The sequence below is a fragment of the Anastrepha obliqua genome, chromosome 3 (assembly GCF_027943255.1).
Source record: "Anastrepha obliqua isolate idAnaObli1 chromosome 3, idAnaObli1_1.0, whole genome shotgun sequence".
Taxonomy (NCBI): Eukaryota; Metazoa; Arthropoda; class Insecta; order Diptera; family Tephritidae; genus Anastrepha; species Anastrepha obliqua.
Window position 1 is genome coordinate 132450913 of NC_072894.1, and position 14378 is coordinate 132465290.

The 14378-nt window shown below is 35.6% G+C and overlaps 1 protein-coding gene across 1 annotated transcript; it reads left to right on the forward strand.

Annotated features, from left to right (window-relative positions):
• Nucleotides 1–1724: 1724 nt before the first annotated feature.
• Nucleotides 1725–13383, forward strand: LOC129241214 (tribbles). Its single transcript, XM_054877438.1, has 2 exons — nt 1725–3059; nt 11948–13383. Exons 1-2 carry the CDS (start codon nt 2203–2205, stop codon nt 12639–12641), a joined length of 1551 nt encoding a protein of 516 aa, XP_054733413.1. The 5' UTR covers nt 1725–2202; the 3' UTR covers nt 12642–13383.
• Nucleotides 13384–14378: the final 995 nt, after the last annotated feature.

Below are 14378 nucleotides of genomic sequence, written 5' to 3' on the forward strand. Positions count from 1 at the left end.
TTTACTTTGAGAATTAGCGAGTGTTGCGAGAAAATTTCGAGGAATGATAAATAAATTTTATGAAGTTTAGTAAATTTTATAAATTTATGAATTTTTTTTTATTTCAAAATATAGGCAAAAGCTATTCGCTATTGTTATTCATTCAATTTAAAAATTATAAAAAAAATATGTGTTTGTCTATTTTTGCAATACGAAAAAATTAACGAGAATTAAGAATATGAAAAACTTCAAAAAAATATGAAAATATATACATGTATATATGTTTATTAAGATAATTTTAAGCAATAATATAATTTGAATGCTCATAAACTGTTAAAAAGTATTTAAAAATAATAATGATTATCCAATTTAGATCAAATATGCTCCGTTTTTTCAATAACTTTTGCCCATTTCGAAAACAATTGCACAATTCTACGAATGAAAAAATCCTTATCGTTCCGTCCCTATTAGCAAAATATATACTTGACCAACTCATTTTCATTTTTTTTAAGTAAATTTTCAAAAGCTTGAGAGGATCATAATCGCTATTCGTCAATTCTGACCGCTTCTGGATGATCGCCTGCTCCAAACTGGTCAGTTGCTGATAGTAGAAGCCCGAGTATAATGTCTGGTCGGATGGAAGTAGGTCACAGTGGATGATTCTTTTTCAATCCCACCATCTGTTTCGACTTTTCATCTTAGTCGTAGTAGTATTGAAAATGCATGAATGATTTTCACTCGTATTTCATAATATTTTATTCAAAAATTGATGAATAATGCTATATTTCATCTGCGCCAGGCGAATCCATACAAGGTGGTAACAGTAGTACAACAACAAAAATATGATGTATTTTGCTTTATCAGTTTGGTGATGTGAATGTCAAAATTTCAATCAGAATGTAAACAAACAAGCGAAACATTCACAAAGAAACATATCACTTTAACATTTAAACCACAATATTTCAAGAAAAAACAAATCAGCTGCTCTACTGCTATCACCTTGTATGAATGCCGTTTGCATTTGCGCTTATCTTTTATTAGTATCTGTTTTGTGATAATTTCATAACTTTTCGCAGGAATGCACTCGAGGTAAAGAGTATTGTAGTTGTTGTAGCAGCTTTTTGTAGTATTTGCATTTAGTTTTGAAATTCTGACAAAAGCGTTAGGCTAAATAGGCAAGTAACTTTTGTTTTTGTAGTTTTATAATTACTCACAAACTTTTATAGAAACAAGTTTTATAGTACTTGTTGCTGTATTTTGTTGGCTTCCAGCAACATACTTTCATTGACGAATTTTCTTTGAATGATTTTCGTATTTTGCAAATCAACTAAAGCAAAATACATAGTCCATCTACCAAAAGTTACAAATATCAAAAATTTGTAGGTTTCTATATCAACGGCAATGCTTAAAATCTTTTTTTTTTTTAATTTCTACTTCACTTGAGAGATTTTCGACAAAATTTGTCTGGCAACATTGATGAAGTGTGCGAGACATGGTTGCGAGAATAGCACACTGGTCGAGAGAAGTGCCTACACACACATATACACACAAGCTCTCTGCCACGAATGCACGCTGAACGCAATGTGAAAAGAGCTCGTTGAGAGCGCACGAATGAGAAGGCAAAACAATAAAGCTGCAGAGAAAGAGATGTAGAAAAGAAGCATTAAATTGAAAGACAAACATGTCGTCGTCGCTGGTTGTCGTTGTTGCCGAAAAAATGTTTTCAAATATGCGCTGTTGATAGCTAAATATTTCAGTCGATTTCCAGCAAAGAAACGTGTAAGTTGTTTCGTTCTAAAGCCAGGGCTCGCAAATGAGTGACGGCAGCATAATTTTGTTTTCAAACGAAGTGTATTATTCTTTAAGTGGAAGTCGAAAATAAATTTGAGAGTTGTAAAATGAATTATCTCTGGCTGCTCAAATAAATAATGAAATACGTTCGCTAAATAAATTGAATTTATTAAAAAGTAGTTTTTTTTGTAAGCTGGTAACTTATACCTAACAGTAAATAGTGAAACAGACAGCAAAAATGGTGTTTATTTAAAAAGTTGACGAAGAGTGTAAGGTGAAGCGTAAAAGAAAAAAAGCAGTAAATCAAAAATACAAAAGGCGATAAAACGCAAATTTATATAAATACATATATACAAAAGTAAATATATGCCAGGGGCTGTGTTAAGAACATTTAAAAACTAAAACAAATATACAAATTAAAACCAATATAAAATGGATACCACCAGTAATGCTAAAAAACAACGCCTATCCATGTCTTCATCACCCAGCAGAGAAAGGCACACGAGGATAAGTTATTCACCACCATCGCCCGCCTGTTCTCTAAGCTCTGAATCGATGGATGTTGTCATAACGGCATCTGGTCCTTGCTCTCCTACATCACCATCTACAACAGGTCTGCTTAGCCAGAATGACAGCGATTATAACTTTTGTACGCCAAAGAAATCCCTGGCTGATTCTGGTGTGCTGGAGCGCATACGCAGAAAGCGAAGCACTCCGAGAGGGTCTTGTGAGATGCATGCACTGCGCTGGGAACAAGGTGGAGAGCAAGAGACTTGCAAAATAATTAAAAATCGGTTCCTGATAACCGCACAGGTGTGCCAAATACCACCAACAATAGCTGCTAATACGCCCGCCTCCTATCGTCACCTCGTAAATTTCGCTGTGCCTAGCCTTACATGCACCGATGTCGTAACGGACGAAGATTTAATTTGTAAGGTTATTAACCAACCTTGTGATAAAGTGCAGCGTGCCTACTATGAAATAAAGGTAGCTGGCGATATAGCGAGATGCTCAATTTTTGGGCATAAACTGATACGGGATGTACACGATGTCGTGCCAATAGATAAGCAGCATTCATATTTGTTAATTCCAATGCCAAAAGGAAAGGATGGTAGAAAAGGCGTGTATGAGGACTTGCATACATACATAAGGAATAAACGGCGTCTGTGCGAGGAGGAGGCGCGAATGCTGTTCCATCAAATCGCCGAAACGGTGCAACTGTGCCATCGCAAAGGAGTCATCTTGCGGGACCTGAAGCTGAAACGGTTCTATTTCATAGATGAAGCACGGTAAGTTGAAAAAATACGCCCTAATAAAATTTATAATAAGAAGAGGTTACTTAGACTAGTTTTCTTCCAAAGCTTTTTCTTAATTTGAGTAAAATTGCGTAATAAATAGATCAAATTGAATATGCAAATAAAATATTGCTTGGTTGTACTGGTCATGTGCATACATACAATAGAAATAGTTGTCAAATTCTTGCAAAATCTCAATTTAGTATTATGTACTTCGCATCACCCCTTTTCCACCCGCCACCTTCTTCCCTTTCATGGGTATTTTTGCGTATTTTGAGTACTTGACTTATTTTTCAAGTATTTTTAATAAATTTCATATTTGATTGCAATTAGGGACAGCAAGCAATGATACACAATTAAATTGTCTGTTCGTTATGATCGCTACAGAAATTGAGCTATGCACTATAGCTTACAGTTATGGTGAGTAAATTGCGGGGCTTTGCTCTCGCCAAATAGCTATACACGTAAACTTTCGGCCTTAAAAACACACATATGTCCATACATACATACATACATGCGCATGTATTAGCAAAATCGAAAAACCACACAGAGTAGTGAAATGAGAGCTGCTAAAACTCGCATTGCCATTAACGGGAGCAAACTTGACTCGATAGTCACCGAAACTTAGCTCACTGATCCAATCATGATTGCGATTGCACTCCCAAAAACTCGGCACGCATTCGCAATAACATTGAATGGCAAGGCAGCAGCGGCAGCAGCATCGGCAAAGGCAATGGCTGTGGTGGTGGGCGCAGCGCATGTGAGCCAACATTTAGTGGACGGGGAGCGAGCGGAACACACTCAATGCAGTTGTATGGTGCAACGCGCTGTCATTATTGCAGCAACAACAGCTTGAGGCACTACAATGCTTGGTTTTGTATGGAGGCCATTTATTAACTTGTCTGCAGCGAGCGGCAGCTGATAATCAATGTTGGCGATTTATTGTGCCGATGGTTTATTGAGGCAGACTGACGCGCACGTGTACATATTGTGCGTATACGCATGCTGTAACAAGAACAACAAAAATACCATTTTATTTTTTACTGAGAGCGCCAAATTGTGCAAGAACTCAAAATTCGTGCTCAATAAATGTTTGTGTAAAAAATGTTTTTTTCTGATTTTATGTACGTACATATGTACGCCCTCATTTATCATTGAAAGCAATTCTCTAGACATGACCGACAATCGAAAATATTTCCAAACACATCTGTCTGTTAGTAATTGCAGCATTTATATTTTAAATGTGTGCAGTCCAGTCAGAGAAACGAGGTGCGCCCTCAACAGTGCTGAAAGCAAATCTTATAAGTAACACGAAGCTACGCCACTTTTTTATTGTAGACATACACTCAGTGCCGAAATTAAGCGTACCGTTATCAGGTTACTCTTTTTGATTAAAAATAAATAAAAATATGGAAAGTATTAACTTATTTCAAACATTAAAAATTACCTGTTTTAGAATTGTGCGTGTTGTTCTATTAATACATAATCATCTTGCTGTCGCATTAAATCGTTTGTGAACCACATCTTATGAATGTTATATGTAAATAAACTACAGATTTGCTCAAAATACTAAGAAAATAGTTTTTAAATACAAAATTTTAATAAGAAGTAGATATTTATCTAAGCCATTCAAATTTTTTATGTAAATTCTGGGCAGCTGTTCATAGCCAAAAACAACAAAATACAAAATATTTAAAAACAGAAATGTTATTGGAAAACAGAAGTATTATATATTTCTTTTTGTGCTTTGCCTCTGAATTATAAAATTTTGGCTTATGGGCTCTGGCAACTTTCGTTGTGCATTGAATTTCTTTATTGAGTGTATACATTTTGCTATTTTTTTTAGGACGCCAGTGGCATTTGTATTGGGTCTTTAATTATGCCGCAATTATGATAAGAAATAGCAGGTACATATACCTATTTGTAGTTGTTGAAATCATTCAATAACAAGTCTCAGGATATGAGTTTTTGAGATTATAGAGAGCGTTACAGAGCAAGAGAAGAGCGTTTTAAAACTATTTTGAAGTATTAGTCAGCTCATTGAAGCATTTTAAATATGTAAAGAGCTTCAAATAATTAAGAAAATTTTTGAATTAAAATGAAATACTTCGAGGCATAATATTTAAGAATTTCAGTGCAATTTAACGATTTATGCGTTCTCGCAATCAAGCTTATCCTGCAGTAGTCCAGTTATATCTCTATACATAATATATACAATATATAAATAAAAACAACTGCAGCTGGTACACTCGAAATAATTCTAAACAAATTAATTGCCTTTAGATTATAAGGAAATGATTTCATTTTATTTGCTATAAATTTATTTACACCAATTTTATTGTATTTCACATATTAACGTTTTTCATTGAGAGCTCTTCATGAATGCTTAAATAAAAAATCGGCAACACAGCATTTCGGGATTGCCGCAATCGCTCTGGTGATTTCCCAGCAAATGATTTGTGCAATGTAATGTGTGCGCACTGTAATACAATACCCACACTATCATTGCCTATCCGGTAATTAATACAATACAACCACCCACCCATTTACACACTCTCGTGCACGTACACACACACAAGTGGGCTAAAAGCACCCAAAAAAAAACCGGTCAAACTAAAGTCTGCTCGCCGTTCCTTTTAAGTCGGACATTTTAACACTCGTCCAGCGGAGTTGAGTCAGCAAACTTCACATGATCGTTGTACTGTGGTAATATTGTGCATTTTTTGTTTTGGCACTCGGCTCTCTGGTGATTTTACGAATTGGTTAAGCAAAAGGTAACAACAAAAAACTATGCGCTCTTAACTAATTGTTTACGTTTGCTTAATGTTGTAATGAATTGAGCTGTGCTGGCGCGTTTTTAATATTAAATAAAAATATTATAAACGATTAATACAAAATAATACTTACCACTAACATTTTGACTTTTCCAATAATAAAGCCACTTTGTATTTTGTGTTTTTTTTTTTGCAACAATGAACGCTCATTTTTTCTCTTTTATGATTTCTTCACACACATCTCGCTCACAATCTGTCGCTACACTCAACAGAAATAGAAAAAATAAAAACAACATACATAAATACATTTGTAATGCAAAATGTTGCTAACATTACAGCAGCATTCTTGTTGGTGGGCACACTATCCCATCGCTGTTGCTATGCCGTGTTTAAGCAACATACTGCCGCAGCTGCTATTGCGGCAAGAATTTTTGCGATTGCGAATGCTGCAATTCATGTTCTAGTTATTAACGCTTGGTTGTTGTTGCTGTCTAGCATCAATAACGCAATCAGCTTGACTTGTTGCCAGCAATTTAAATTTTTTTTGTAGCATTTTTTCCGCCTTGCGCTTGTATTTACTGTATTTTTATTCAGTTTGTTTTTGCTGATTTTTTTTTTCATATTTGTAAATTACGTTTTTTTATTGTTTGCTGTTTTGGTTTTGCGTTTACGAGCTTTATACTTTTGGTGCCATTGCCATTGCAATTTGTAAATTGCTGGCTCTTTCCGCTCTTTTGGTCTCTGTTGCTACATACAATGTTGTGTATGTTGTAGTTGTTTTTGTTGTTGTTGATGTTGATGTTGGCGTTTTGTGTGGTTGCCACTGTCAGTGCTGGCAGCTAATAATGATGACCATCACTGTTGTCATTGCGCATTTAGAGCTTTTGTTATTGCTGTTGTTGGCATGTGGCAATAGGCGCAAACGCAACAATTGTTGACGGTTGCGCTGTTGGTTGTCGATCGCGATTTTGTTTCATTTATTTATTGCTTTTTATTTTTTTGTTTTGTTTTTATTATTTTTTAATTTTTTGTTTTTATTATTATTTGTTTTTTTTTTTTTTTTTTGCTTCGGTGACGTAGGCGTTATTGAGGTCACAGCAGCAGCGTCAACAAGATTGTTCTACTGATTGGCAAGAACTAAGGCAATGAAATCAATTAAATTCTCGGCGTTTGCGACACGAAAAAAATTGGAATGAAACACAAAAAAAATTAAAAATTATTTATGAAATAAACATTTGCACTTATTAAGTCACATAAATTGTTAATTGTTTATTGTTGGTTTTGCAATCGATTCGCTATTGATGATAATATAATTTCAATTTAAGTTTTGCAACTGTTGACAAGGCCACATCAGGCCAGCAGCATAACTTCACCACTATAGAAGTTGCATTGAAAAGCTGACACTTGGAAAAAATAATTCATTTTAATGGTATCAAAAATGTAGTGCATACTTTGAGGGGCTCAAGCACCCTTTCTTGATGAAAAGCTGCGTTATAAGTGCATATCAATTAAAAATATCAATGATATCATTTAAATATATTAAATTTTTCTATATGTAAAAATAAAATGTGCGCTCCATATTTGCATATCTGAAAGCATTGAAAGCGGGTTAGCTTCATTTTGCATTAAGGTAAACGTTACCATTTTGTGAGTTGCACCCAAATATGAATTAATCCTCTCACTAATTACCATAATTTCCGTTGTTGAGGCTTCCCCAGCAGTCAGTCAATTTTAATAAATATGTATGCACCGCCGTAATGTTCTACTAACTGCAGCTTTCAACTCGCTTTTCACTATTCATTATTCATTTCGCCGCACTATGTTTTCATGCTTCATTGGCTGCTTAATCCAGCGCTGCTGTAACCACATACCAGCACATACTCATTACCTGCAGCACACCGCCATCACACTTTGTCATTGTCACTTGTCAGAGAATTGTTGCTTCACATGCAATTCACAATTTGCGAAAATTTTTGTGCCGCAACGCGCTTTTGTCTTTGTTGCCTCTCCGCCACATTGCAATTGTTGCGTTCTTTTGCCAATCGGCTTGTGAGGAGTAACGTGTCGCTCAACTCGATTACTTTAATCTCAAAGAAATATATATACAAAAAAACACGAAAGTGAAAACACTCGAGCATGCATTTTTGCCTTTTGTCCTTGTTCTTTGTTCAGCTGTTACATTAGAAGTCACGCGAGGCTAAAAGGAGTCACCGTCTCGAAGGGTTGTTTTCCTTACTTTCGTATTTCTTCCTGCTTGCTTCGTGTAAGCATGTAATTTGCTTCCAACTTGTTATCCTTGTTCGCTTAGTGAAACTCCCGAATTTACATATCTGCGCAATTTCTGAATTCATTTTTTTTAATTTATGTTTCTTTTATATGTCGCTTGTGTATGCAGCTTAGTTTTTCTCTTTTGTATTTGATTTTTTTTATTCTTTATCAGCTGTTGTGTGTTGCTTTTCTTTTGTGTTGGCACTGCTTGCTAGCTTTTCATTTTCCACTTTCATTTTTTTCCACTGGCTTTGATATGTAAATTATGGGTTTTCTGAATCGCCACATTTCTTTTTTAGTCCAACTTTATTATTCAGCGTTAAAACCAGCTATTGCGTGTTTGCCTTATCGAACTTTTGGTGGCCTCGCGAGCGGTAAGGCTTTCATAGTAGATGTTTGTGCTTAGATATTTTGGTGATCGCACTAGGCGATCGGAAGATTTTGTTCTCCTGATCGTATCACCTTCCTTTTCCACAAAAGAGTAAATGTTCATTCATTACGCTAATCAATCAGCATAAATCACAAATTATTGATAAACTGTTGGATTGATCGCTCCAGCTTTCATGCACTAGTATTGCTTACTTGGGAAAGCCGAATACATGCAGATGGCAGTAACCAAACTTTTTCTTTTTTTTTTACTTTTTTTTTGTCTAATTTTTTGATTTTAATTTAACTTTTTTTTAAGTTTTTTTACATTTTTTATTTCTATTTATTTTTTTACATTTTTTTATTTCTATTTATATACTTTTTTAATTTTTTTTTTAACTTATTTTTTTTTTTTTTTAATTTTTAAATAAAATATTTTTTACTGTTTTTAAGACCTAAACTTATATCAAGTATTCCGTTTTCATGGGCATACACCTGGTATGTACCGCAAAATCTTTTTAAAATTCAATTTTTTATTTTTTTTATTTTGTCAAAGTCTCGCTTTGGCTCTTAAATGCAGTTATTTTATTTATTTGCACAACCTGTTGCTTCTATCATTATTATTTCAAGTTTACATCAAACTTTCGACGTTTCTAATTTCAAGTTCATTTTTATTAGCACGACCGTCATCGGCATTGTCTCGTTGCAAGCTTTTAATATTTTTCTCTCGTGTACGCATTAAAAATTGCATGTCTGTGGTGATTTACATGCAAGGTTCATTCGAAATTTATGCATTTACATTTGCATTGCCATTTTTTTGTTTTGTTTTACTTTTGCTACTTTATTATTGTTTTTATTGTTACTAAAATGCCCTTGTTCTCTTAAATCAGCTTAAGTCTGAGTTTTGAACACATTTTTCTATTTTTTTTTCAACTTAGATTTTCAATAAATTTTGTTATTTTTATTTAATTATTATTGTTACATTTTTAACCTTAGACCCACAACAATATATGTCCCTGACTCTGATCTACATCTTGCAATTTGTTCCCATCTCTATTTTCGCCGCATTATTTTAACTCATTTAAATAAATTGAAAATCGAGACTTTTAGCCGGAAAATTTAAATGTGTGAAAATGTAGCCAATCGCGTCTCTGCTGCGCCCGCGCAAGCACAAACATTACCAAGAAGTCCTTCAAATTAATTATTGTCTTGCATATGTATGTATGTATGTATGCAGGTTTGCTGCATGGCTGTTAAACTGCTTGCCATTTTCCACACGCCAATAATGTTAAACTGCTTGTTTGGAAAAAATCAGAATTGTAAAATAATGTAAACATTATACACTCATTGGCTCTCGACACGTGTCTCTTGCACCATAGTCACTCTCTGCTGCCAACTGCGAGCCACCAAAAGTTACAACATCGATTCTTATGAGCTCAAAGCATGTGGCCACCGTGCCTCCACAAAGTTATTCATATTTTAGTTGAATAAAATTGGTATTACATTGCCAATGTTTTAACAAAAGAGCCGCTCTCACTTTTCCATATTTCTTTGCGCTCTCTAGCTATTTTTCACAACGCATTATAGCGAGGTCAGATGGTGAAGATCGCTTCACTCTTCGCTGCGCCGTTTCTCTAGTGAGATTGTATGCTTTTATATCGTCTTGTGTTAGCTTTTCGTGCCTTTAGTAGTTATATGTATATGTGCTGTTGTTGTAATTTTATTGCATTAACCGCTTGTAGCTGTGACTATCACTGTTGGTATATAGTGGTAGTATCAGGGTCAGCACGAGGTTTTTCGTTGTTGTTTGACTGCGGTGTTTGCTTCACATGTGTGCGGGTATATATATTTTTGTTTTTGTTTGCATTTACATTTATTTTTGCTTTTATAATGGACGACGAAATCCAACTCATTCAGTGTATTGCTAAAGTACGGTTTTGTTGCTATATCGCGTACATTACCAATTATTGCGCTGGTGAGGAGTACACTTGTACGCGAGGTGCTCTTCTATTTCGCTCACCCTGCTCATTTATGACACTCTTTTTTCAGTAACACTTGATTGCCAATACTGCGGTTTCACTATGAACATTATTATTAAATAAAATGTAGGAGGGGTTATTTTTGTAGGAGGGGTTATTTTTAGAGGAGAGGGAGCTTAAATGAAAATAAAGAGTAGCAAAATTCGTTAAATATTAACGAAATTGGTTCTATATATTTGGCAAATATTTTGATTTGAAATATGTTTGAATGTGATTTCGCGCAATTTTTACACGCTCTTTTCAGTAAATCTAGTTGTATTATTCCGCCTCTAACAAAACACCCTTTACATACTACATAAGCAGTCATGGTGGTCTTATACGCTTATTCCTTGTCACACACCTCTCTTTCAGGTCATTGTGTCAATGCAGTTATTCTCTTTCAGACAAAGCCATCCAAGGCACCGCACTTGGTCACTCTGGCGAACGCCTACTTGTCACCGGCCCGTAGTTTACGTCATCAACACTCGCTGATCGCCACTTGCCTTCACATATACATATGTACTTCGTTGATACTTCATAGCCATGAACGTCATTGCTGTGGATTGGCTAATTTCAATCAAGATTGATTTGCTTTTGCTCAATAATTGTTTCAATAGCACATTCAGCCCATGGCAGTCCTAGGCATTGGTAGCGTACATATGCATATATATAGGCGCCTGTATACGTAATACTCTGCGGATTAGTTTCGGTCGCTCCAGTCGCATTTTCACAATATTCATTGCTCACCACTCATTACTTTGGCGTTTTTGACTCAATCAATCGTCATGTTTGCTGCAATTATTTCACAGTTTCGAACAAATATACATACATACATTTTATTGGCAACTCAATGTGTGATTGCTGTTGCTGTTGCTGCTGCGGTTGATCGGCAATGGCGGTTGCGGTGGCTGTCGTCATCATCCACATGTGCCCTTACCGCCACCACCTCCGCCGTTCGCGCGCTGTTGTGCGATGACCAAATGAAGCCAAACCCTTCACACATTCGCTTTATTCAATTCCACATGTATTCGACTTTTGGCGATCAGTTGAAAGATCAGTGAACGTAATAGCGCTGATCTGTTGCTCCATATCTGCTACAAACAAAACGAGTAAAGAGGCCTACTCGAATTGGAGCTTTGCGGTGGCCCGCTCTTAACATGGAATTGAATAATTGATTTTAATTCGTTTTAATTTTTAATTCATTTGCGCTGTTGTTGTTTGTGTTGTAGCTTACACAATTATGTTCGATTGAGCGATCGATGCCGACATTGAATTATGCATTCAAAACTTTCAAAAATAGACCATTGCACAAAATTTTTTTCATTATATGAACATAAATAATTTTTCTATTACATTAAAAAGGATACTTTTTGCGTTTACTTCTTTTATTTGTGGTGTAAATTGAAATTTGAATAATTAAATTAATAAATTTTCTCTTTTCTTCTGTTTTTTGTAGAACGCAAATCCAATACGAATCGCTGGAAGGTTCTATGATTCTCGACAATCCTATGGATGACACGTTGAGCGACAAAATCGGGTGTCCGCTCTATACCGCTCCCGAATTGCTCTGCCCCAATCCCACATACCAAGGCAAGCCAGCCGATATGTGGTCGCTGGGCGTGATTCTCTACACTATGCTTGTCGGGCAGTACCCCTTCTACGAGACGGCCAATTGCAATCTCATAACTATCATCCGCCATTGCCAGGTGCAAATACCAGTTTTCGTCTCCAAACAGTTGCGTTGGCTGATCTTAATACTGCTATCGAAAAACTACGATGAACGCTTAACTGCCGAAGAAGTATTTCTTACGCCCTGGCTTAAGAGTCAGCAACCGAACGGTAACGTGTTCCTCCACGTCGATACGAATTTAGATGATTTAGAAATGGAAGATGATGAGACTGATGTTAGCGAGCAAGCACCATCGAGCGCGAAGACGGAGCAGCAAAAGAATTTCGAGGAAGACTGCCAAGGTAATGTTAATAGCGACATTTCTGCAAGCCACTTTATTGAAGACTGCCAAGATTCCGACGACTGTGATTACAACAATACTGTGGAACCTCTCAACTACTCCCGACATACGTTGCATACCCACACAGTGGCCGCCGCTAACCGAGCCATACATTTAAGCGACGACGTCGATACGAGATGATTACACACGCGTGTGTATTTTTTGATGCAGCATAACTTATGGTGATACTAGTCAGTAAGACGTCAGGGTGGTCGTTGTTGTGGTGGTCGGATGTGGCAGGATATGCAAGCGCTGGCGCTGTATTCATTCTCGCTCCACCAGCTCCTCAGCAGTTGCTCACACACACTAGCATAGATGTGTATATTATAGTATTCTTGTTTGCCTTTCGGTTGCCAGCTGGAAGGTGGCTCACTCTCAACGTCAAGGCGTTCTACTCAGCTGGCTGCAGCAGCAACGGAATTATTAGTGCGCGGATACGGTCTCGTTGAGACGCCAAAGATTTTTCGCTGCTTACTAGCAGTCGTAGTTTTAGCCAAAAGTTACAGCGCTGAGTTTTTAAAACGATTAAGTTTTTAGTTATAGTGTAACAAATTGTTCCTCACATCACTCCCCTTCCATTATTTCAAAATAAATGTTTAGTATTTCTTTTTAAAGTAATTTTATATGTGAAATTTTGTGAACAGTTTTTGTATGTTCGAACTGTAGTTAATATTTGCTTCAAATTTGAATTGAAAATTTGTTTAGAATTGATTGATTATTTAAATCGTTTACAAATAATTGATATACAATATAAAATGAAAAAAGGCAAAAAAGTTAACCTCAAACTATCAGGAATTTAAAAGAAAAACAAATGAAGCCATGGAAAGAAATTAAAAAAGAGTTGCAAAATACAATATGAAATTTGATCTCATTTGAACTAAAACTATATGCATTTTTATTTACTTACACTTGGGGGGACAAAAAAGCTCCTAGCGAGTGCTGCGACAAGAGTAATTTGAGTTGGAGCGCAAAAGGAACACCTGCATGGCGTCTAATGGGTTTCTCCATAGTGCACGGTTTCAGCACAGACGCGGGGTTTTGCGAAAAATGGTTGCTGTTAACGAAGCTGATATTTTTTTTATTTTTAATTCTTTTTTAATTTTCTTATTATTAATGTAATAGCACACGGCTCTTAAATTTAAACAGAAAGAAGAGGAAAACACTAAAAATTATAAAAACAATGTATAAACAATTATCTGAACGATTTAGTCTACTGTGTTTAGTTTGTGGTCTGTCATTAGTTTGTGATTTTAATGTCATTTTATGTTCGCTGTTTGTTTTCCTTAAACCTTTTACGGCTGTGGAAAAAATATCAATGCCGCACTTACAAAACTGCTCATAACTTAATTAAAACGGAGTGTGTATTAATTGGTTAGTATTTCTTTGGAAAGTTCTAGAAACGCGCAAAAAATATTTATCTTTATTTATTAATTAAAACTTTTAAATATTTGAGCCTTGCAAAAATTGTTCAAATAGTTACAAGTCCCAAGAGAATGAAGCAGTTTCAAAAACAAATTTCTTAATTTGTTGTTGTATCAGCATAAACATTGCCCATATTTGTATGAGTGACAGTCCTTGGTCCAATCATGGCATCAATTTTTCAAAATGTTTTTAGTTTTATTTGAAAGTCTGGTGTTAATTTTGCGATTTTTTCTCGCCATTTAGCATTTTTAGAATCGTAATCAACAACCTCCAATATACCAAGTGCATAATTTCGCAGAAAAATAACGAGTTTAGGCCCTCCGTTGGACATCTTTTTTTAAATCTTCGGTTGGGCGCCGATCTGACCTTTTTTCGTCCTCTTCGAGGATCCTTTTTAAAAGGTTACATCCATAAATCGGTAGAAAATTAAATTTTAGGAAGCTATCTGGAAGCTCA